The 25,700-nt window shown below is 41.2% G+C and overlaps 1 protein-coding gene across 5 annotated transcripts in view; it reads right to left on the reverse strand.

Moving 5' to 3' along the window:
• APC (APC regulator of WNT signaling pathway) overlaps positions 1-25,700 on the reverse strand; it is an 81,830-nt gene that overhangs the window by 16,154 nt on the left and 39,976 nt on the right. For 4 of the 5 annotated variants that reach the window (XM_056848747.1, XM_056848751.1, XM_056848748.1 and 1 more), the window contains 5 exons: positions 24,568-24,651; positions 13,044-13,148; positions 8,359-8,454; positions 2,882-3,260; positions 1,891-1,986 (listed from right to left, as the gene is read on the reverse strand). In XM_056848747.1, the coding sequence (XP_056704725.1) occupies positions 1,891-1,986; positions 2,882-3,260; positions 8,359-8,454; positions 13,044-13,148; positions 24,568-24,651 (760 nt within the window). The remainder of the gene's footprint in view (positions 1-1,890; positions 1,987-2,881; positions 3,261-8,358; positions 8,455-13,043; positions 13,149-24,567; positions 24,652-25,700) is intronic. The other variant, XM_056848749.1, reaches the window with a different exon arrangement.

A 25,700-nucleotide genomic window follows, 5' to 3' on the forward strand; every position in this document is an offset into this window, starting at 1 on the left:
ATTAAATGTTGTTTGGATTGTGGCCTTGGATTTCTAGTAGGCAGAAATATCCAAAGGCAACATTTTCATGAACAAACATCTCAAATAAAATAATCATATATATGTAATATCACTGCTAGTTTTTTCTGAGTAGCAATGCTTATATACAATTATGCGGCCTCAGGACAAGAGGCATATGCCACTATATACTCTGAAATAAAAATTAAAAATGCAGCTTAAAATCAGAACAGGAGCTGGTTTCAGGAATTTTGGGATGGCCCGGGCTAGCCCAATCTCATCAGATCTTGAAAGCTAAGCATGGTTGCCCCTGGTTAGTACTTGGATGGGAGACCACCAAGGAAATCCTGGGTTGCTATGCAGAGGCAGGCAATGGCAAAAACCAGTTCAGTTCATTTCTTGCTTTGAAAACCCTACGGTGCAACTTGATGGTACTTCCCACCATCACATGAGGAATTTACAGATAGATAACATATAAGCACACAACCATACCCTTTTACTCTAGGTTAGTTAATCTGGAGTATTTATTATGAATTTGTACAATTCACCAACACTTGTATTTTTTCAAAACCATCATTACCATTAATCACACACTGAAAAGGCAGGGGGGAAATTCTACCTTATACTATGCAGATTCCAAATGCAAATATCATCTGGTTGTTACAGTGTATTAAGGGGGGGACACTAATCTATGTAAAGTGATCTTCTCTATGTACTTGGACTTTCCACTCTTGGACTGTAGATTGTGTGCTTGCTTTCAGGGAAATATGTGGCATTCACCAGATCATTTAAATTAAAGCAACTAGAGTTACAGAATATACTTCATACATCTGATATAGCTTCTTGCCTACAAAAACTCATATCGCAAGAAGTCCATTAGACTAAAAATGCCACCAAATTGTATCTACAATAGATTAATGTGGATAGAATGTATTTTCCATACAGTACACTGTATTAATGATATTCAAACATTTAGATTAAAAATGAATTTGTTTCACTCATAAAAGTGCTTTTAGACTGTATTCCTTGTATATCTTGTATAATTGCGCAGCTGTTAAAGATTTATTTTATTTGAAAACACATCTAAGTTCTGTGCTCATCAAACTGAAAACTCCATAGAGTAGACACAGGCTATAGCAGTGACTTCCACACCAATCCTGCTAGTATTTGTGAAGGCTAAAATGGAGAAAGGGATAATGTTGTAAGCCTCTTTGGGTCCCCTCTGGGGAATAAATGAATAACTAAGAGAAAGTATAGACCACAAATGTTCAAACAGCACCACTTTTTACATTTACTTAAGTTTTTGACTCTTTTTTTTCAGTTTCAATACCTTTATTGGCATACCAATTCTGGTTTTAAAAGAGGACATTCATGTCCATGAGAACAGACTCCAAAATAAAACAATGTCTTTGGAGACAGAGCTGTATGGTTCCTTACTCAGCAGGAGGAGATGGCACACGGTCATCTTCATAATGTGGAACCGGATGCATTAACAGCAGGGTTGGCTAACCAGCAAAGAGTGGGTAGGGAGGATGTAGTGGGGGCTGGTACAACGGGCAGGGGGAGCCAGATTGCAACCCAGAGTTTGGTAGAAAGGGTGGTGCAATTTGTCGAGGATACATGGAAAAGTCCTGGGGAAAGCTGGGTGGGGCCCTGGGACCATACGGCCAGAAGGGGGTTTGAGGCAGGAGAGTTTGAAGTTTTTGACTCTCAAAATGAGGCTACAGACCCACTTCATCTAAACACACAGTCAAACATGACAAGTGATTGCTTCATTATATTGCACATCAATTTAATTCATTCTAGCTATGAGACACAAAACGTCTAGCAACTGTATGAACAAGGAGAGAAAATGTGTAAGGGGGGTTGCAGAGTAATCAATTTCGGTCTTACCAAGTTCATTCATTGCATGCCTATGCTCTTCATCAAATGAAAGCTTCATTAGAACACACACTGCAGGGCAGATCTGATGATCAACTGGAGCTGGCACTGGGTCACAACAAGAAAAATAATTGTTATTCATTTGGATTAATTAGGTACATTTAGCAGCCAGGCTTTAAAACTATTGCATAACCAGTGCAGCAAAGTAAAAAGCCATTCTAACTACTACGCCTTGGCATCAGTCCTGCACTAAGTTTCTGATATTGGAAGGGAGGAGTGATTTTTGCTGGTTCCATCCTCTCGCTGCGGACCTCAATCTGATCCACAATATGTGTTGTTCTGGAGTGTTTCCAATCCCCCAGGAGTAGAATTCGTGGGGATAATTTGAGCTACAGTATAACAGAGGAGGCAAGTAACCCACGGGGTTGGATCCTATGATTGGACAAACAGAAGGTGCTCTGCTTCGGAGTGACCTATGTTTACCTTCTGAACTGGTCCTTTTATGTGGCTGTGCATAATTTTTGTGTGCCAATACAGTAAATTGAGCGGTGGTTCCTGCCCCGCCCCTTAATTTTGTATTGTTTGACAGCTGCTTTGGTTCACATTGATAGCAGAGAACTTAAGACTTAAGAGGAAACACTGAAAAATCTTAGACTGCACTGAATTAGTCAGACATAGTATTTGTATCACCCAAAACATCCTCCTGTCCAGAAACTAGTATTACTATAGGCGAACACAATGTGGAAAGAGTAATGGGAAACTATTATTTTACTTAGAAAATTGTACCAACACATACATACTTCAGATTACATCCAAATATATCAGATTTATTGATTTTTAAAAATGGTACGCTAAGAAATGCATGTAGGTCACATATTTTATATACCCTTAAACCTTTTTTGTTCGTTGAAGATTGAACAACATACAAAGCCATAACATTAATAATATTTCATACTGCTTTTGCAATATATCTGTAACATTTTGAGCATTATAGCCAACATACTTGGGTTTTTGTCCTGGTCCATGCCCTGATCGTGTGCTTCCTGCCATTCCCAACATGTTTCACAGTAAGCTCGGATTTGCTCTAAAAGATGGAGGACACGTATTTCTCGCCTGCCTCGCTTATCATCAGGCTGCGAATGAATGATATTATGTAGTGCTGCACTGGCCCTGGCACGGGCCTCCTTACTGCCCCGGGAGTTTCCCAGCAAAACAGAGTCTTTGTCGTTGCCATGTAGAAGTTGGATGAGGAGGGGAAGACATCCAGACTGGCGCATGGCTATGCAGCTGTCTTGAGAGCTTGACATTGCTAGCAAAGTTCGGGACATATCATCTTTGTCATGAGTACCCAGCATTGATAACAAGGAATACACCATTTCAACCTGCAGAAGGAATTATTTTAAAACTGTTACTACATTGTTTTAAACAATCAAATGCAGTTGGGGATATGGAAGGCACACAGCACTAGGAATAGTTTGGTATGACTGCAAATAATTCTGAGATATACTGGGTTCTTAATTGTTCATTAAATTAAAGCTCTTTGTAACACATGGGTCTCACGCTCCCAATAGCTAGCCCTGACCAGCAGTCTAGCCACAGCATTCTCTTCTAGCTGCAGTTTCCAAACACCCTTCAAAGGTTGTCCTAAGTAGAACACACTGCAATAGTTCAGCCTAGATGTAACTAAGACACGGATCACTTTGGCTAGATCTGACTAAACCAGGAATGGATGCAGCTGACGCACAGCTGAAGCTGCACAAAAGCACTCCAAACCACAGAGTTTTCTAAGGTGACTGCTGCGTCAAGCTGCACTCCCAAACTGTGAACCTGGCTTTTCGAGAGGAGTATAATCCCATCAAACACAGGAGAGATCTCAAGTCCCAAGTCTGCCTTTCTATTAACCTAGAGAACCTTTGTCCTGTCAACATTAAGTTTCAGCTTGTTCAGCCTCAGCCAGCCCATTACTGACTCCAAGCACCAGTTCAGAACATCAACCGAATCCTCAGAATTAGGTTGGAAAGAAAGGCAGAGCTTGGTATCATCTGCATATTGGTGACTCCACAGCCTAGACCTCCTGATGACCTCTCCTGGTGGCTTCATGTAGATAATTAACAGCTTGGGGATAAGCTCAAACCCTGCAGAATCCCACAGGCCAAACATCATGGGGCACATCAGGAGTCCCCAAGCACCACTTTCTGAGACTGACCTACCAACAAGATTTGAACCACCATAACACAGTACCTCCCCAATCCCAGAGCAGAGGAAACTCAGTAGGATACTATGGTTGATAATATCGAAGGTGACTGAGTGAACCAGCAGAACTAGCAGGATTATATTCCGTCTGTGTAGTTCTCAATAGAGATCAGTAACCAAGTCTCTGCTCCTAATTCAAAAACAATTGTTCATTTTCATAAAAGCTTAATGGCATTCCCAAACCATTAAGAAGGTATAAATTCTAATATCATACTATGAAACACTAGTAATAACACCATGGTGGCAGTTTCCAATGTCCCATTCCTTAAGGCTGCAGCAAATACTAAAAACTGAACGAATTGCTGGAATTTGTACATGACAAACTTAACCTGACATGTAATATGTTAATACAGATCTTCTGAAGAGCTGAAAACAAGGTGTATAAAAATATTTCAAAGGGAGCTTAAAGGCTGGATAGGAAGAAACAGCAGATGTGCCAGATTAAAATAAAAAGTATTAAGTGTATAGAACTGTGTAAAAATTAACTTCACCAGTACTAAGGATGGGAAGGTTATTTAATACTACACTTGCATGTAGTCATAAAATCCTGAAAGACTGCACTTCACTTGGCAAGATAAAAACACTTCTGAATTACAAACTTAGTCTCAGTGTTTTGTGTTCTTGTGCCATATTGAACAAAATCACATACTAACAGCAACAAACAACAACTTAAAGTACTGGGCAAAACTCACATTGCTAATAAGCATAATTTAATATTAAGTGATGACACGATAAAAACAAAGACAACTTGCAGTGCTGTGGTGTGATCTTTTTCTTGGGAGTATGAAACAGAACTTTCTCTCTTGCCTTTTTGTGAGAGAGCTTTGGCAAGTGCTGAATTTGGCAGCTGACATACCTATTCTGGGATAGTTTCAGCAGTGGAACTCTTTGGCTTGATCTTATTGCTTTGGTGCCAAAAAGGGAAGCCAAATAACATTATCTACAGACTAACACTTCAGACTGCAAGGGAATTCTAATACCTGAATGCTTCCAATATAAACAATCCCTGCAGATGCAACATTGGCAAGTCAGAGAGAAGTGCTAATCTTCTGTTCAAATATATGTCCTTGTACCTGAATTGCTCTTGCTTCAATAATAGTTCACTGATCTTAACAACATGAATTAAAAGACTAACATCCTTCTTCAAAACTCTCCAAAGGTAGAACTCTACCAAGACTTCTGTTCTATGATGACTAACAGCTGAATATTTTTAGAGTACAAGAAACATTTTTAAAATGTCAAGTGCCTCAAATGGACCGAGTCAGAGGCATACATTTCTGTAATAAATTCAAAATTGCATCGTAACGACTATTTTTTCTACCCTTTGAGAGCCACGGCAAAGTTAGCACTGCCAATTGTTTAACGGTGCTTAAGGAACTGCTCCTGGACTATGTGATTCCTCTGAAGCACTATGAGCATTTTGAAGCACTTCCAATTGGGCTCATCCTAAGAAGCTTTACACTTTGGATCTTCCTACTGCGCCATTCTAACATTATCTACTCCCACGCCCAAGCAGCTCCAGGGTTTTTGGAGGGAGCATGAGATGAAGTCCAGTGGGCTCCAGCTGAAAATCTGCAATAATCACAGACACACTCTTCTCCTAGCGCAGTGATGGCGAACCTTTTACAGACCAAGTGCCCAAACTGCAACCCAAAACCCACTTATTTATTGCAAAGTGCCAACACTTTGTGCAGGGAAGGGGGTGGGAGTTTTGAATCACTCCGCGCGGTAGCGCGATGCGGTTCAAAGTCACAGCCGCCCATCTGGGCAGTGGGGAGTGCAGCAAAGGGGGCGGGAGCTTTGAACTGCTCCGACCGGCAGCACAGCGCAGTTCAAAGCCCCAGCCGCCCAGCTGGGCAGCAGGGAATGCAGGGAAGGGGGCGGGAGTTTTGAACCGCTCTGCGCGGCAGCGCAGTGCGATTCAAAGCCCCAGCCACCCAGCTGGGCGGCAGGGAGGGCAGGGAGGGGGCGGGAGCCGCGCGTACCAGCAGAGAGGGCTACGCATGCTGGAGTTGACACGCGTGCCATAGGTTCACCAACACGGTCCTAGCGTCTAATTCAAGAGCGGCTGAATCCACCTTTGCAGTTAAGGAAGAAGCCTCATTAGGGCCAACTTGGGCTAATAACTGCAACATAACTATTAGTGACAGATCTACTGGTGGTGCTGAATCTACATTCCAGAGAGGGTGAGGAGAAGGCCTATGAAATCCCATCATCCAATCTCAAGCGCTTAGCCATTGTTAAGCAACTGAAAATATCCTACCTACATTGACAGGCAGAAAAAATTCAAAATATATTTTCAGAGATTAGAGATAGTCAGCAATCCACAGTTATTACTGCTAACAACTGGGGATCACTACTACAATCACCATAGCAATCTTTACACTGTTCTGCTGCAAAATTTACAGCACAGTCCTAAGGCGAACCTTAGGGGTATGTGTCAAAGGTGCTGAGGGAGTGGACTAATCCTTACGCCAACATATCACTGAGTGGCATTGGTATAAGAGCCAGTTACGTAGGCGCAGGTTCCCAATGCCGCTGTGCTACTCTCAGGGGCTGGTGCAACTACGCAGTGGCTGCCTGTCAGCACAATTGAGGCATAGGCCACTACACTAGCATGGTTGTGGGCAGTTTGTGGGGCTGGAGTTAGTCAGCTCCCTAAACACTTTCAGCCTGGGAACACCCCTAACAGGGGCGCAAAGTTGTGCCTTTAAAAAACACAGTGTAGCCCATAGGTGCCAAATGTTCGCAAAAAAAAAAAGTGCCCCCCCCCCCACTCCCACAGACATGGCCATGAGGCTCAAAGCAGCTCAGGATGCTGAGTACATCAGGATGCTGGGGGGGGGGCAGCTGCATCAGGATGCTGGGGGGGGCAGCTGCGTCAGAGTATCATCCCACGGGCCACAGAGTGGAGGCTCTGGCAGCCCTTGACGGACATGGCTGTGGCCACCTATGAACTCTTGACCCCTTGTTGTCGCTGCTTGTGTCTCTGTTTTGTAGTTTTGCAGGTGACTATCTAACAGGATGAACAATGACTCACAGTACTTTCCCCCAGCTTCCACGCTGCTTAGGCCACTGTCCAAGCCTGTCTTCAGAAGTCGACAGTTGTCTTCATCCTGCTGCTCCACCTGTGGCTCTGCCCCATTCGGCCACCCACCGCCCCTGGAAAGGATCAGACATTTTCCCTGCAGCTCCTCAGAGGTGGTCCCTGGATTCCTCAGCCCTTCTCCCACTAGCCATTCAATAAAGTGTTGTTTTCCACCCAATTGTGTCTCTTTCTTTTGAGGGTTGGGACTCAGCGAAGTTGTTTTCAAAGGTACAGGCTTCAACCTGCCAGCAGAACTGCGGATGCCTATCCTGTAAGTAACCGCCAAATTCAGGTTGGTTGGACGAAGGGGTCCAACTCTGTCGGCTCCTGAACAGGGTCCCCTGTAGCCATTAATAAACATCATCCACGGATGGCATGCTGGGTCTGGAGAGCAACCATCAAACAGTGAGCAGGGTTATTGGTGTTAGGGCTGCCGTGGAGAATAGGTCAGGTCAGGACACGTTTGCGGCAACACATCTGATCAAGCAGGAGGGGCTTTGGAAACTACAAATACATCTCTGAAACACTGCCTAACTCTTACTACTGTGCATCATTTGCCTGGAAGTCAAGCGGTTGGTAAGGCCCATGAGAAATGAGTTGCCACCAGTTCCTCCTCACCCCCAAAGGATAGCTGTCTTGCTGCTGAGAAATGCAAGCTTGGTCAATTTCGGACGGTCTGACCCTACAGAGGTCTGGAAGGGCTGGATGTTTCCCAGCAACCTCAGGGCCATCTGAAGTCACTGTTGCCCATCCCCTTTCCAGGGGAACAAAACAACAGAGAAAAAAATCTGAAGGTTGCTGGGGACGCTGATGGTAGTTGTGGCCACTGAAATCCACCTACCCACAGCCTCTTTTTTCTGCCAGCCACTGTCTAACCAAATCCTTTAGGGAGTGGACTAGGGGTGTGGCCAGCCGCCACATAACAGGCAGCCCTCAGGATTGCTTTGTTAGAATTCCAGCAAGTCTCACTTTAACATTCTTCCAATTTGGAAGGAAAAAAATAATTGCACAAAGGCTGTTTTTAAGGCTGTTTTTAAGATCTAAATCTTAACACAGCAAATTCAGAATATTATAACGTATTTTTATAATTCCATGAAAAAACATAGATATTGTTAGCAATTGTGGTAACGTTAGCTTACCTTTGTACCTAGGTGACTTGTCAGTCTTCGAGGAACAGAGTAACTGTTAGAACTCGTAACACTGGACGTCTCGTGGTCCATTCGAGCCGCTGAACTCTGCAAGTAACAATTAAGTGACAAAATGGCTTGTATAACACAAAATTATTTAACATTTAAAACAATTTGCAAATTATTAAATTGACAAAGCAACACAATAATTCTCACAAAGAAAATTAAAAGCCACCTTACTACTGAATTATGGAGGAAAGCCATGAGCCGCCTTTTTTGCCATTAAGAAACTCCTAATATTACTGTCAAAGATACACAGAAAAAGGAATGTAGGAAAAGTGGGAAAGGGAGGAGAAGTCCCACTCCAAAAGAAAGTAGAGAAGAGCAAGAGTCCACTTACACCTTAAAGACTAACAAAATTTCTGGCAGCGTTTGCTAGTCTTTAAGGTGCTACTGGGCTCTTGCTCTTTTCTACTGCTAGTGACAGACTAACATGGCTACCCATCGTGATCGATCTCCTAAGCAAGGTTTCTTGTGATAATGTTGTATGTGCCCTTCAGCACAGATCCCAAGTCTGACAACATGTTTCTTCTTAGCAGTTGTATTCAGCCTACCCAGATGGTATTTCTACACATAATGTCAATGTTATTGTTCTTTCCTCCTATGAGTGTTGAGTGGAACAATATATCCAGCACACGTGTTCCCAGTGGATAAACTGTAAGGATGACTGTGACGTTTGTACGGCTATTTACCAAAAGGGTTTTTGATTTAGTTTGATTTTTAAATTAGCAGTTAATTAATGTTAAGTTAATTTATGTATGCAATTCATGTATTGCAAAGACTCCTGAAGGAAGAGAACAATTTCTCCTAAGTATGAACAATTTGATACCTGCTAATAGTGGAAACAGATTTAAGGGAAAACTATGGCACAGGGATAACTGAATCAGTGGCTGCTTTCGTATTTAATACTTCTGAACTCCTCAGGTTTTCATGCTCCCTGCAGCTTTTAATATTGATTATTGTATTTTTATGTTGCCCTTCCTCTAAGGAGGTCTGTAATTTCTCCTATCTACAATCCAGGATTGAACTGTGGTTTGGAATCCAAACTTGTAGGTAAAGTATAAAGCAATTTGTTTTGTCTGATTCAGACATTACAACAGAAGCTTTCGGTATCTTACCTGTGCTTGAGGAGTAGGGGATTTGGACCTGGCGACCCTAGCAGCTCATTATGAAGAAGGTTTATTACATCTAGTTTATTTATAGTGTTTGAAGGCTCCCATTGGCCAACCTACAGGCAAACCCTTCAGGAAACCCAAGGTCCAGAGTCTGCTTGTTGTCAGCCTCTTCATTTAATCAGAAAAACCAATATCAATCACACCAACTAATCAAAAACTTGCCATCTTCCACTTTTCATTCACCAGTGCACTTCTGAAGAATTCTGCATGTATATGCACTCAAAATATCACGGTGAAGAGCAACACATTGTAAACATCTCTGGCTCTGAGAAGGATGTAAATGAGGGGGCTGTCTAACTTCCAAGCAGAATGAAAGGGTTTTTCTCCTTCCATCTGGATAACACACAGTTTGCCTGCCACAGTGAAAGAATCCTCCTTCAATCCTCTTCTTCTGGAAAGAAATCTGGGACAAGAGCTTTTATAAGTAAACTTTAAAACCACTTAATTTCCACAATCTAAGCTCTATTCTCGCATACAGAATGCCCACGTATTTCTTGTACATTCCTACTACCTACAGTATCCAAATTAGAGAAACTCACATCTAGCAGTGGAAGAAGGAGCACCTGTACAGCTGCTAGAACCCCACGATCCACCTCTGATTAGAAAACAGCTTAGCGGCAGCAACATAAACAGATGACAGTGACGTGCTACAAAAGTTGCCCCTCATCTCTCTAAAGGAAGGGATGGGAAACACATAAATGCACAGTGCTGCATTTCCCCAGCTAAGAAAACACAGTGCAATTCTGTGGAAACTGTGTTTATGGCACTCTTTCTACCTTCTGATTTCACAAGACAGAAAGAACCATGCAGGAAATTGCCACAAGGTGCATTTTCCAGGACTGGAGAATTAAGTTTAGTGAAGGGAAATAAATAAATAAAGATGATGGCAGACAGAAGCAATTTGTGACTTGGATGCCTGCCCAGTTGCTGGGGAAGTGGAAGAGGCACACATTGGTGCTGTCTGCAACCCGACTGCTTGTCCAAGGGCAGATGTTACTCATGTGCTCCCTGTTCAGGGATAACTGTAGGTTTGTTTTTTTACTTTTTATACTTCTGAATCACTTTTCTGCTATAGGCATTACTAGTTCCAAATGAATGGCAAATCAATAGGCTATTTATTCCAAATGTGTGTTTTAGTCTTTATGCCTCAGCTTTGAAGATTTACATTCTGACATTTTGAACATACATTCACTGTTTAAGGGCCTCAGAATGCATATGTGCAAAGAGAAGTAATAACAAAAGATTGATACATATTTGGCACAAGTATCCCCCTGCATATATGGCTGCTCCAACCTATGTATGGAGAGGCCACACATGCAAGCCAACAATTCAAACAGTGAAGCAAAAAACAAAGTATTAAGCTGGGGAGGGGGGATTACACCAATGAGTTGACTGCAGGATGGAGATATAGCAGAACTGGTGGTGTAAATAAGCGAAGAGAGGATGTGATTTTCTATGCACAGAATGGTTCCCCTGCCATCAAAGCTAATGAGTGAAGTTGCACAAACTGAACCTCTGTGAACATAATGATGAGTACTATAGTGAAGCCATTATATCAAGTTTGCTTTGGACATGGGGCAGAGCTGAGGGTTATCCATTGTGCTGCTACTGAGTTAAGTTTACTAGAACTGTTAAAAAGTTCTAGGCTTTGCCAAAAGATATAAACCAAACCGAACTATATTTGTTTACTGATCTAGTAGAAGCAGAACCAGTACAAAAACACCAAAAAAGGTAGTAAAATGGTAAATAAGCAGATTGACTGCTCTGATAAGATGCCCCCCGATCACTATTCACATACATATTTATCATTCATTTTTGTATCTTATGCCATATATCTGATTCAATATTCTTTCCCTTGAGCACACTTCAGAGGAATTTTTTTCTTGCAAAAAAAAAAAAAGAAAGAAAAAGAAAGGTAAATTACTTTAAATCTTTCAATTATCTGGGAAACATCCAAATTTCACTTTAAATAAAGCAAAATGCAGTGGAGCACAGAGTATGTACAACAGTGCAGTTATGCAGAAGAGAAAAAGGTTGCCTCTTCACAAACACTGTCCATGGTGAGCACATCGTTCATTATAACAGCAGCTTTAGGACATTTGTGCTCTGATGAACCCCTTTGCTAGCTGCCAAACACAAGGTGGATTGAAAAGAGTTCCCAGAAATAAAATACTGGTGCTCACTCCATTAAACCTCCCCTCCCTGGCCTGGTATAAAAAGGAAGTAATCCCCAGATGTCTCGCTGCAAGACAGATTGAATCGCCCATATCTATAAAGCTAGAGGAGAAGAGATTAATGCTTTAAGCACCATTTTTGATGGGGAAAATTCAAACATAGTGCTATAAACAGAAAAATAAGATTCATTTTTCCTGCATGTCTACTAAAAAACTGAAAGGTACCCTTCCCATCTCAAGCAGAGTTTCTCATCTACAACTCAAAATAAACATAGTTTTACAAGGTGTGCCACAGTTTATTTACATGACCATGCCTTTATGCCTTTAGATAAAAAAAAACAGGAATTAAAAAAAATCAAAGCAACGATTTCATAGGAGCCTTCATTAAAGTAGAGAGTCTAGCCCTCATTCAGAAACAGCAGGTAATTTGACTAGGAATAAAGTATATTTTAAGGCTTTAATCCTATCTGCCACTTAACTGAGTAGCTTCATTGACACTTAAGTGCAAATATAAAATCTAAAGCCACACTCCATTTATAAAAAGTTTTATAGGGCTTTATGTTATTTTACAGTGAAACAGAAAAATATTAAAACATTTTCTGTGATACTAGTTTGAAGACAGGACAATTTCAGTGACTGGTACAGAGATTCTAAAACATACTTATATTATGAAATGCTCATGGGTGCAAAATAGCTATAATAAACAGGAAAAAATATCCTCAATTTTCCTCAAATAAATTAGGGTCCAAGTAAGACATCCAGCAAAGGAACAGCTAACAGTTATTTTTAAATGCATCTCTCCAGCTCATTTATGCATTTCCTGATTGGAACAGTTTTAACAATGGTTTACATAATGTAGACTTCAAAAAATGATTTTAAGTAGAAACATATTTCAAACTATGAAACCTGTGCAGTATTTTAGTGCCAAATTAAAATTATTATCAAGTACGACTCCTTTTATCAATTGTATTTTAAACCTGAAAAATGTGACAAAATCAGTTTGATAGAGATGTTGGCTTTTTCAATGAAGTGTATGCATAAGAACAAGAATTTTAGCAAGAATAGTATTAGATCACAGTACAAGATATTTGCATTCCACCGGTTTAGAAAAATCCTTTCTAGCAGATTAAAGAGCTTTCATTTCCTCAACTGGCAAAATTCCTTTTATTTGATGCATATGAAGGAATCCATTTTCACACAATTACACTGCGTTGGCAGAATTGCCAGAACCCACCCACAAACATATTACATTTTAAGCATTACTCGTGAATAAAATTGCTGGTCTTACCTGACTACTGCCAGCAGTTGCCATGCTGATTTCTGCTGCTCCTTGACTTTCATTTTGCCTCTCTGCTTCATGCGAGCCTGTATCATGCTTGCTTGGAGGTGCCCTCTGTTAACGTAAGAGTTTATGACATTATGTACAGAAGCACCGTAAGCTTCACTCAAATCTTTCTAAGCTGTGAAATGTGTCAGTGCTGTCGCTTCACAAAGCCAATGAACTGTGCTTTGTCTTTCATAACCTCTAGCCTCAATAATTAGCAGCTGAAAACGACTGCCTTAGCAAAATTGCAGGATGAAAGTGAAGCATGTCCTCTGAGGATTACAGCCCTAGAAGACAAAGGATTTGCTGTGAGACACAAAACACCATCCTCCACCAGCTGTGCTCACATCACTATCAGAAATATAACAGAATTGGAGCAAACCACTGTCTCCTCTGCAGTGTCACATGATCTATGTATTTACTGGAGGCTACAACTGGAGCAGTTAAAGTATTACTTACGCTTTGCAATCAAATCATCTTGTGGGAGGATAACTTAAAATACACATAGTGTATCAATGCTGAACTAATGGCATCTTTCCACTTTTCAGCTATAACATGACCTATGCTGAAGCATCCACCTTTACATGAGTGAAATTTAAGCAAGTGATGTGTCCCTAGTCCAGTAATTATCTGAGTGAAACGGTGTAGTTAGGAAAACCAGTGCCTTTCCTGCATATATAAAGCAGGAAAATTAGAAAGTGCTTACAAAGGTAGCAAAATCATAAGTACAAAGGAACCCGGGAACACATAAAACTGCATACAAACAACAGTGTATACATTCTTTAAAAATCTGATCAGAGGTTGAATGTATTTGGAGAGGACAGCAATTTTAAAGGATTCACAAACCCTTGTTCATAGGAAAGCTTAGAAGGGAGCATACTACCTACAGACTGATGGACCTGGTAATTCTATTTTATGCTGTGTCTGATTGTCTGGGCTTATGGCTGAAGTTAATGGATTTAGCTTTGAGTGTGGAATTCAGACAAAATAATTTGATGCTGAGCTCCAAATAGTAGCTCAGGTTTTTCAGTATTATTCTTTGGAATGCTGAGCATGGAGAACAAGCACCACCACAAAATGTGGAGTGATTGGTCCAATCACAAGATGTTGGGAGGCTGTAAGTTAAGCATCCTCCTATGATGGAGGCAGTTGTATCTTGATGGGTGCATCCTTCAAATGCATAGATGATATCTTTTCTTCCAGTGAGGAAGAGGAAGGCAAGGACTAGCTGCTTGTTTTGGCGGAAGAATCAAATGGGCACCAGGAACCCATCACTGGGTACCATGGTCTCCAGAGGCATCACATTAGATAATGCTGCTTAAGTTGAACACTTGTGACAAGAATCACCCTTTTTGGGGAAAAAGTGGCATAAAGCTGATGTAGCAACATCCTACCCTGCGTCCCGTTACAGATTTCAAAAGCCCTATCATACTCTAACAACTAAGGTTTATCTCAGGGGTCTCCAATTTTTTTGAGTCTGTGAGCACTTTTGGAATTCTGACAGAGGTTGGTGGGGCACAGACACAAAATGGCTGCCACCGGTGGTAAAGACAACCACAAAATGGCTGCCATCCCAAGAGACACAGGCAACCACAAAACGTCTGGGAGTAAGGTCATGTATAACTCTAATAGCAACTCTAATATTTCAGGGAGAAACTCTGATTAACAGGATGCCTTTTAAAATCAACATAGTTTAAATATTTTCTTGCATACACACAGTGAAAATCTTTGTGCTGTGGTAGCAGCTACCGCTAAAGCAACATTTTTTAAGATCTGCAAAGCCAATCAGACCTCTAATGGCCAACCAGAAGCTCTGCTGAACAAAAGCCCCATCTGGCCCCACCCACTTTCTAGAAACATTTGGTGGGTGCCAGGAAAGGTGTCAGCAGGTACCATGCCATCCATGGGCATCATGTTGGGGGCCCTTGGTTTATCTCAACAGGTTCAATGCTGTAGGGTTAGGATGCTTTTCAACTGACTACTCAACAGACAACAACCAAATATTGTCAATGAAGCTACAAATGCTGTTATGTGAGAGAAAATTTTTCAGTTGCATCATTGTCTCATCTGACAGTAAAGGTAGGAGCCTGTATATAATTATACAGACAATACCTTGACTGCAGTGTATATCTCAGGTGAAGTTTCATTTATTTCACTTATACCATGCATTTCTCCCTAATGGGGATCCAAAGTTAATTACATTGTTCTTCACATCAGTATATCTAAGTTTGTTACATACAGGAAAATTGGACCTCCAAAGACACAGAAAGCCTACATCTGTAGTGGGGAAAAATCCAAGTGTAACTCCCACCTCTTCTGCAAAATATTCTGCAAATATCCCTGGCATATGTACTATGGCCTTACAAAGCCAAGAACATACTATCAGCCACATGACAAATTAAGTTATGTTAAACAGCGTTTCTCAAACTGCAGAGTGTTGTTCTCCTTGAGATATGGAGCAAAAGAGCGAACCAAGGCTCAGGGATTCCCAAGTGTGGGCTTATTGAAAGTGGAATATGAAGTCCTTAACTGCAATGTGAAGTTAACTCATAGTAGAGAGGGTGTGGCATGTTGAGAAGTTCAGCTCTCAGCCGTAAGCTGAAGCAGCTTTTGTGCCAGGTGGAGGAAGGGGAGAGAACAGAAGGACTCTGACCAATTGAGCCCAGCATTGGCTCTCAAACAGACAACTCACGCTGCTTTCTGCAGCCCTGCCCATCCTTGAGTTGTAGGGATTTGGGGGGAGGAGGAAGGGGAACAGACCTGAGGGCTGGTGGTTCCAATGTGGTCCGCACCACATACAAAAAGGAAAGAGCTACAATGAGGTGGGCATTCAGAGCCCTCTGTCTGCAAAGCCCACCCTCCCACCTCACGTTTTGCATTTTAATTCTGGTCTTGCTTGTTATGCTTGCTAAGTCTGTGGGGATTGCTGGTTAACAGGGCTAGGAAGGAATTTTGCCAATGATTCTGACTGGCTAAAAAGGCTTTGGGAGTTTTCATCTTCCACAAAGCAAAAAGTGTGTTCTATGTACAACTGCAGTATTAAATGAGCACAGCTCTTACCACTGGCTGCTGGCACAGGCTGAGGAACATCACACAGGGATGGATTCCTTGCACCACCCTGGAAAGGTGGGCCTCTTAGGAGGCTCTGAGGGCCAGGTGCATGAGAGCCAGCATGGTGTGGAGAGCCAGTGTGGTGTAGTGGTTAAAAGCAGTGGCTTAGAGTAGTGGACTCTAATCTGGAGAACCAGGTTGGTTTCCCACTCCTCCACATGAGGCCAGTTGGGTGACCTTGGGCTAGTCACAGCTCTCCTAGAGCTCTCTCAGCCCCCCTACCTCGCAGAGTGTCTATTGTGAGGATGGGAAGGGAAGGTGATTGTAAGCTGGTTTAATTCTCTCTTAAGTGGTAGAGAAAGTTGCCATATAAAACCAACTCTTCTTCTTCTTTGGGCCTGGCATGTTGGCCATGCCCCTAGGAGGCTGGTAAACAGGCAGGAACAGCAGCTTCAGCTGCTTTCGGCCCCAAAACTAGTCCTCTTACCTTGGTTACCCACAACAGGGGGGTTGAGGTGGGGTTTGCTGTCAGCTGTACCATTGTTCCAAGCCTAAGCTGTGCCAAGAACTGAGGAAGCGGTAATCAAAGTTGTGGCCTAATTTTCCTAGTCGAGTGGGTCTGTTCCTCCTTTTCTCTGGACTAGACACAAGGTGGATACACAAACTAGGGTGAAGTGATTCAGGAATAAAAGAAGGCAGGATGGCGGTAAAGAAATAAGACAGGATAGGTACTAAGCAGTCAATAATGCTCTGAAAACAGTTCAATAGTGCACAAAGAACTGTAGCAGCTATGCAGGTATAGCTAACAAGGCTTTACTGTCATCTGCAAGACCTTTCATATGAATTTATGGGTAGAATTTCATTCTTTGAGAAACACTGGCCAGGTAGGGGAGAAAGTCACAAGAGCCTGGCACACAGGAACACGGGTATTTAAGTAGCCCTATGCAGAAATGCAAAAGGAAAGTCCGACGCATATAATAGGAACATGGAATGTGAGAAGCATGAATCAGGGTAAGCTTGAAATTGTTAAACAAGAAATGGAACATATGGACATTTCAGTCCTGGGAGTAAGTGAATTAAAGTGGACTGGATTAGGACATTTTCAATCAGAAAATTACAAAGTGTTGTATTCAGGGAATGACAAAAAGAGAAGAAACGGAGTTGCTTTAATAGTGAGACAAGATGTAGCAAAGGCAGTCAGGAGCGATAATGCAAAGTCTGACCGAATAATATCAATCAGACTTATCAATCAGGGAAAGCCTGTCAACATAAGCATCATTCAACTACAGATGCAGATGAGGAAGAAATTGAAAGTTTTTATGCCAGTGTTCAGGAAGAAATTGATCACACACCTAAACAAGATATGCTGATAATCATAGGTGATTGGAACGCAAAAGTAGGAAACAAAGCAAAAACAAATGTTGTTGGCAGATTTGGGCTAGGAGCACGGAATGTAGCAGGAGAACACCTCATAAAATTCTGTGAAGACAACAATCTGTTCATTGCAAACACATGTTTCAGGCAACCAAATAGACGATTGTATACATGGACATCATCAGACGGCCAGTATAGAAATCAAATAGATTATATAATTGGAAGCAGAAGATGAAGAAGCTCTATTCTCTCGGCCAAAACAAGACCAGGAGCCAACTGCGGTACAGATCATGAATTGTTAATATCAAAAATCAAGATAAAACTTAAGAAAAACACCAAAACCTTAATAGCACCAAAATACAATTTAAACAATATTCCGGAAGAGTTTAAAGACCATGTAAGGAACAGATTTGAATTACTGAGTTCAAGTGAATGTAAACCTGAAGAGCTATGGGTGGAAACTAGAGATATTATCAAGGAAGAATGTGCAAAGACTATTCCTGTAGCCAAAAGAAAAGAAAAACCTCGATGGATGTCTGAGGAAACTCTTAAAATTGCCAGAGACAGACGAGAAGCAAAAGTAGAAGGCGACAGAAATAGAATCAAAAGTCTAAGTGCAACGTTCCAGCGACTCACACATAGAGACAAAGAGACCTATTATAATAACCAGTGTAAAGAAACAGAAGAGAACAACAAAAAAGGAAGAACAAGAGATCTGTTCCACAAGATCCAAGAAATCAAAGGGAAATTTAAAGCACAGTTAGGCATGCTGAAAGGTCAGCATGGAAATACATTAACTGAACAGGACAAAATAAAGAAAAGGCGGGAACAATATACTGAAGAACTATACAGAAGAGATGAAAGGATAAACGATTCTTTCCAAGAGGAATCTTTTGAAGAAGAACCTACAGTTTTAGAAAGTGAAGTGAAAGTTGCATTGAGAGCAATCGGGAGAAACAAATCACCAGGAGCAGATGGGATATCAATAGAGCTATTCTAAGCCACAGAAACAGAGTCCATCAAAATCTTGACAAGAATGTGCCAACAGATATGGAAAACAAAACAATGGCCCACAGACTGGAAACGAACCATTTACATTCCAATTCCCAAGAAAGGAGACATCAAAGATTGCAGCAACTATCGGACCATCGAATTAATTTCTCATGCAAGTAAAGTGATGCTCAAAATCTTACAGAAAAGGCTGTTACCATATATGGAACGAGAAATGCCTGATGTTCAAGCTGGTTTCAGAAAAGGAAGAGGCACTAGAGATCATATTGCAAATATACGCTGGTTACTGGAGAATACGAGAGAATTTCAGAAGAAAATCAGCTTGTGTTTCATAGATTACAGCAAAGCTTTTGACTGTCTGGATCATGAAAAGCTATGGCTGGTTTTAAAGGAAATGGGTGTGCCACTACATCTGATCGTTCTGATGCACAACTTGTACTCTGGACAAGAGGCCACAGAACAGAATATGGAGAAATTGAATGGTTTCCAATTGGCAAAGGTGTCAGACAAGGATGTATCTTCCTATCTCTTCAATCTATATGCAGAACATATAATTAGGAAAACAGGATTAAATTTAGATGAAGGTGGAGTGAAAATTGGAGGAACATTAATAATTTGAGATATGCTGATGACACTACATTATTGGCAGAAAATAGTGAAGATTTGAAACGACTACTGCTGAAAGTTAAAAGAGAAAGTGCCAAAGCAGGACTACAGCTGAACATCAAGAAAACAAAAGTAATGACTACAGGAGAATTACACAACTTTAAGGTTGACAATGAGGAAATTGAAATTGTTCAAGACTTTCTATTCCTTGGCTCCACCATCAACCAAAAGGGAGACTGCAGCCAAGAAATCAGAAGGAGATTGAGACTGGGAAGGGCAGCCATGAAGGAGCTAGAAAAGATTCTGAAGTGTAAGGATGTGTCACTGGCCACCAAGACTAGATTAATTCATGCCATCGTATTCCCTATTACTATGTATGGGTGTGAAAGCTGGACAGTGAAGAAAGCTGATAGGAAGAAAATAGATTCCTTTGAAATGTGGTGTTGGAGGAGAATGTTACGGATTCCGTGGACTGCCAAAAAAACAAATCAGTGGGTTATAGATCAAATCAAGCCTGAACTGACCCTAGAAGCTAAAATGACTAAACTGAGGCTATCGTATTTTGGTCACGTCATGAGACGACACGAGTCACTGGAAAAGACAGTCCAGCTGGGAAAAGTTGAGGGCAGCAGGAAAAGAGGAAGACCCAACAAGAGATGGATTGACTCAATAAAGGAAGCCACAGCCTTCAATTTGCAAGATCTGAGCAAGGCTGTCAAAGATAGGACATTTTGGAGGACTTTCATTCATAGGGTCGCCATGAGTCGGAAGCGACTTGACGGCACTTAACACACACATGCAGAAATGACAATAAAAACTCAAAGCTAACCCATAGGAATCTGAATATGTTTTTCCAGATGGCACAGCTTGTGTTATTGTACTTTGGTATGAATGTACAAGGAGGTCAAACTGATTCCTGTACACTGCTGCACCCTTATTCTCTTAAAGTATAAAATAAAATTTGGAAAGGGTAAGAGGAAAAAGCAGAAACTAACCATGGACTTTGTATCTAAATAATCTATGTCTACATTTTTTCTACAAATCACAGTTTGCAACTGAGTGGCGAGTAAAGGTCTACAGCTGCCCTGCAAGCTATGGAGTGTTTCTGGTCTGACACACTGATTTGGAAGGATAATTCAAACCTAGTTTGGCAGTCTGGATGTAATGCCAATCTATGATTCGCAAGGTTTTACTTTGTGACCTGCCTCAAGCAGATTTCTGGAGAGGAAATATATACATGTTCTAAATAAATAAATATTATTAGCCATTCTTCAAGTAGAAGAAGCAGGGTAGAGAACACGATAGGTTTGTTCACCCTAGAAGATATGCGGAATGAATATGGACCTAATAAACACACATAGCAAGGCAGAACTGAGCTTGATGTTATGTCATTAATGCTTGTGAAAGGCAATGAGGTTTGATTATGTGGTTGTACCAAAGCTACACTGTCGTTTTTGGACTAATGTTAATTCACAGCTTTGTAAACAAAAGTTTATGCAAATATTTCCCAGCCCTCTAAACAACAAGTTAAGGCTTAAAAATCCAAGAATTTTAATCCAAGTGCACAGATAATGTTCAATTCAGAAGAAGATAAGCAGTAATAATATACTACACATTCCCCGTTGAATTCTGCAAGAACCTTTGACAGATTTATTATAAAGTAGGCAGTTTTCCTGCTAGGAAAAAGTTCATGCAAGCTTTCAAGATATAACAGAGCATTTAATTCAGAAAAAAGGGAAAGTAGCTAATTATTACCACAAAGGAAGACTGTTTGCTAATAAAAACACATTTATACTCAGCACAGATGTTCCTGTTTGGAAGTAGAGATGCCAGTGACGTCTTGAAATCATGGGCTTAAAATACAAACTTATCTAGCCGGTAACGCCTGGACATCTTCCAGAGAACTCCATTGTTAAAAAAGCTCTTGTGTTTGTTCATTTTAAATCAAGATATGAATGTATTGGGATGGAGCCACTTAAAGGATGGTTGGAATTATCCCATTGTCTTTCCTTTTAATCTTGCACGAAAAAGGCAGCTAAAGTTGTGACATATGTCTATTGGCTGATGAAACTGATTTAGGAATTGAACATACTTCACAAGTCACCTGTTCAGCAGCTTCTTAACTTGGAAATCTCATCTATGGCAAATCATGCAAATGTGTCATGTAATGCGAAGTATGAGTTGGCCATTAGAGGAAAATTATGTGGTACAATCGTTTTGAAACAAACAAAAAACTCAAAATGTTTGCTTGTGAACAGCATATCCACTTAAATATAACAAACTGATTTACAAAATTGTGAGTCAACCAGGGGCACAACCAACAATGTTCGAAGAATAGCCAATAATGTAAGTAATGTAATGTAACAAGGCCTTCTTGTTGCTCCTACTGGAGTTATCTGCAGCCTTTTACACAGTGGACCATGCCATTTTGTTGAGGTGCCTAGAGGCAGAAGTAGGCAGCAAGGGTTGTGCGTTGGACTGGTTCAAATAATTCTTCACAAATTAGACCCAAATTATTGCAATTGAAGACCAGTTATAATCAGTGTAAGACTATCCTGTGGGGTCCCACAGGGCACAATCCCATGCTCTTCAATCTTTACATAAAGCCTTAGGCCAAATCATTCATAGTTTGGGACTGGCTGTCATCAATATGCAGATGATACACAGCTATGTATATTTATTTTTATTTATGTATTATTAAATTTCTATCCCACCCTTCCTGACTAAAGCCAGATTCAGGGTGGCAGCATACAATTAAAATAATAAATACCCTATGAATAATTAAAAAATATTAATAGTAACAAACAATAATGGTGCCCTGATCATAGCTCTCAGATCATTTTATCATTTCCAGGATCAGAAAATCCATGCATGCCCAGTATAGGGAGCTACAAGATGGTGATGGATGGGCATAAGATAGGATTAGGGGGAAAACAAGTAGGGAAAGGAAAATAGGGGGAAGGGGAGGGGAGGGGAGAAGAGATATCCTTATTCAAATCTCCTAGTGATGCGGTAGAGGTTCTAAATTGCTGCCTGTCTGCTGTGGTAAAATGGCTAAGAGTGAACAAATTGAAACTAAATCCTGGAAAGACGGAAGTAATGCTGGCTTGCCAACTCGGCTAAGAGCCTCAGGTTTATACTAGACTCAGCGTTACTGCTGGAGAAGCAAGTTAATGCAGATGCAAAAAAGACTTTCTTCCAACTCAGCCTAGCTCAAAAAATGACCCCTTACCTCGATGCGGCTGATCTCACCACTTGGATCCACGCCATGATGACATCAAGACTAGACTGTTAATGTACTGTACATTCGTCTCACCTCAAAATTAATTCGGAAATTCCAGCTGGTGCAGAATGCCACAGTTCAGCTATTATTGGGAGCTAGATGGAGCATACATATTACTCCCATTCTGCAGTTACTCCACTAGCTGCCCATCAGTTACCAGGCTCAATTTAAAGTATTAGCTATCACATACAGAGCCCTTAATAGCCTTGAACCCTCCTATCTGCAAGACCCTCTCTCCCCCTATGCTCCACCATGACAGTTTTGCTCATCTGAGCAGGGCCTTCTACAGATGCAAACCTGCAAATGGGCAAAAGCAACTACTGCCCATATATGTGCCTTCTCCATCCTGGCCCCCACCTTGTGGAATGGCCTGTCCAAGGAGATCAGGAAAGTTCCCACTCTCCTGGCTTTCCACAAACTATGCAAAACTGAATTATTCAAGAGGGCTTTTCTTCACAGGCAATAGGATAGCACTATACAAAATGATTGACAAAGTTACTTGTACAAATTATTAGAGGCTGTGATCTATAATACCAAGTATAGTTTGCAGTAAGCTGGATCTTATTATGAAATCTTGCATTATTTTATGTGTCATGTTAACACCTATGCTTTGCTTCGGTTCTGTTTTTAGATTTCTGATTGGTACTACAACCAAAATCCTCCATAGATAAGGAGGCATCAAGGATCATATCCAGACTCCTGATGGCAGGTGCAGATGTTTGTTGCAGGCCATCAAGAGTTGGGAGCTGGCACCCTGCCCCTAAGCCCCCCTGACCCAGCCGATGGACCTCCACCTTCACTGGATTCATCTTCAGTTGAATCTTTTCTGAACCACCCAGTCAAGGGATCCAAGCACCTGGTCAGTGTGTCCAGGGCAGAGTCCGGATGGCTGTCCATCAACAGATAAAGCTGGGTGTCATCAGCATATTGATGACAACCCAGCCCGAAGTTCCAGACAAGCTGGGCAAGGGGATGCATGTAAATGTTAAACAACATGGGAGAAAGAATCACACCTTGTGGCACCCCGCACACCAGAGGGTGCTGCCGAGAGACTTCCTCCCCAAAGACCAACCTTTGTCCCTGACCTTGTAGGAAAGAGCACAACCACTGACAGGCTGTGCTCCAAATCCCAATATAGTCAAGGTGGTGGTCGAGTAGAAGTAACTTTCTTTTCTCCTCCCTTTCTGCATACAAATTCTTGCCCTTCTAAACCACAGCACAGAACTGGGCACACACAGATTGTAACATTAACTATAGTTAAAGTTTCAGTCGTGTGTATGCAACAAAAGATATGTGTAGGTTTGGTCTGAAGCTCTGGTTTGAAATTAACATGGTTAGCACTAACATTGGTGCAGACATCAATACTACCCCATGGTTAGTGTCAAAAAGGAAGAGGGAAAACAAAACATGACATGAAGAGGACTGATACAAAAGGAGGACATGTGCACTCCCAATCTGTTCACCACAGTTTGAAGGCTGGGATAACTGTGTCCGCACTGTTTCACTGCAAAATATTTAGCACTTCAAATATGGAATACAGTGCAGTAGCCAGCAAGGGTTCTGTGCGCTTATAATAAGGCAAAGACATCAGAAAATGGTGTCTGGTTGATATTTAGATGGCCATACATTACACTGTGCATGGATTCTTGAATTTTACTGCGAGTTTCTCTTTCAGAACCTGCCCTCAAATAACTGAACTACTAAAAAAGTTTCCCTACATTCATAAAGTAATTTGATGCTTTAGTATGAGAGTCATTTTAAGGGTTCATAAAAGAAAAATAACAGAACAAGAACATAAGAAAGGCCCTGCTGGATCAGACCAAGGCCCATCAAGTCCAGCAGTCTGTTCACACAGTGGCCAACCAGGTGCCTCTAGGAAGCCACATATGCACCAGCAGTCCTATTCCTTTAATGTTTTCATGGCAAAACTGGAATTACTGAGGAAAGGCTACCAATGAATTTTTCTTCTATGAACACACAAGTAGTTTTAAAGGCAATTGCTTCCTTGGAATAACGTAATAATATTGCTCAATCACAGTTGGACCCAGTCAAAAGATGGCCATTAGTTATTCATTCTTGATCTAGAATATGCTCAGTATTCAGTCCATTCAATTTTTGTGTTACAGACATACTTCTAAACAAAATACAAAATCCCCCGCTGACCTCAGCTTCAGCAACTTGGGACTGCAGCAGCTGTCTTATTCGAAGAATATCCTTCTCTATTTGTTGAATTCTAGCCACTCTTACCTGGAACAAAAAAGTTGGAAGATGTTACTGGAAGGAGGAATTGTCAGTTGACAATGATTTAGACAACCGAACTGTTTAAAAGTCAATACATACACTAAAGCTTAGAACTAAAAATATGACGCAGCACTTGATTCATTGCTGCAAGTTGCTTTAACAACTATTAGTAGTCAAAAACAGAACAATAGGTATTGCCAGAATACACTGAATTTGAAACAGCCCCTTTCCTCAACATGGTTGTGTATATTAGCTTATCAGCTACAGCCTTTCATGAATTTAGAATGGAGAAGGTACTGAGAAGGGAAAACACGCTGCACGGGTTCTCTGAACATTATTTCCACTCCCAAATTATACCCTCCCAGTGGTTTTTGCTTCCACAGGATTGCTAATCCAAGCCTGAATTCTGAAGTTATATGAAGTTATATACAAATTATATGAGAGAGATTTAAAGAAGAGAAACACTGAATTACAGCCAAATGCAAACAGAGTTCTGCTCATGTGGCAGCCTGAAAATAGTGCTAAGGATGTTGTGGGGATCTACAGTGGGAAAGGGAAATCAGACCCTCCTCCTCTACTGGCAGAAGACTTCCATTGGTGGAAGTCAACCACTGGATACAATCCATTGGGCAGGGAATAAAACAACATTCAGAAAAGTATGCTAACAATAGGTTGGAGCCAAAGTAGCCTTGTGTGAGATGAAGGTGGAGGGAGTTTGTCCACAATCTATGCAGGTTTCACTCTCAAGCTGCAGCCCCACCCCACAGCATCCTAGACTGTTCACTGACTCCCTGTTCCTCAGGAGCAGCTTTTCAGGTGTTGGGAAGAGCTGTAGAAGATGGAAGGGGGGCAAGAAAGAAGTTCTGTAAGTGCAGCCCACTCACAGCTCTTTGTTTCCATCACAAATATGCTGTTGGAACAATGTATGGATTTCTAGATATAAAAAGCCTTCGACAATATGTAGATATAAACTTTTAAAGTTACGAATAAGCTATAAAACATTAACACCTTAAAAAAAAAAACCTGCACACTGACTTATACAAGATAAAAGGTAT

The sequence above is a fragment of the Euleptes europaea genome, chromosome 4, assembly GCF_029931775.1.
Source record: "Euleptes europaea isolate rEulEur1 chromosome 4, rEulEur1.hap1, whole genome shotgun sequence".
Taxonomy (NCBI): Eukaryota; Metazoa; Chordata; class Lepidosauria; order Squamata; family Sphaerodactylidae; genus Euleptes; species Euleptes europaea.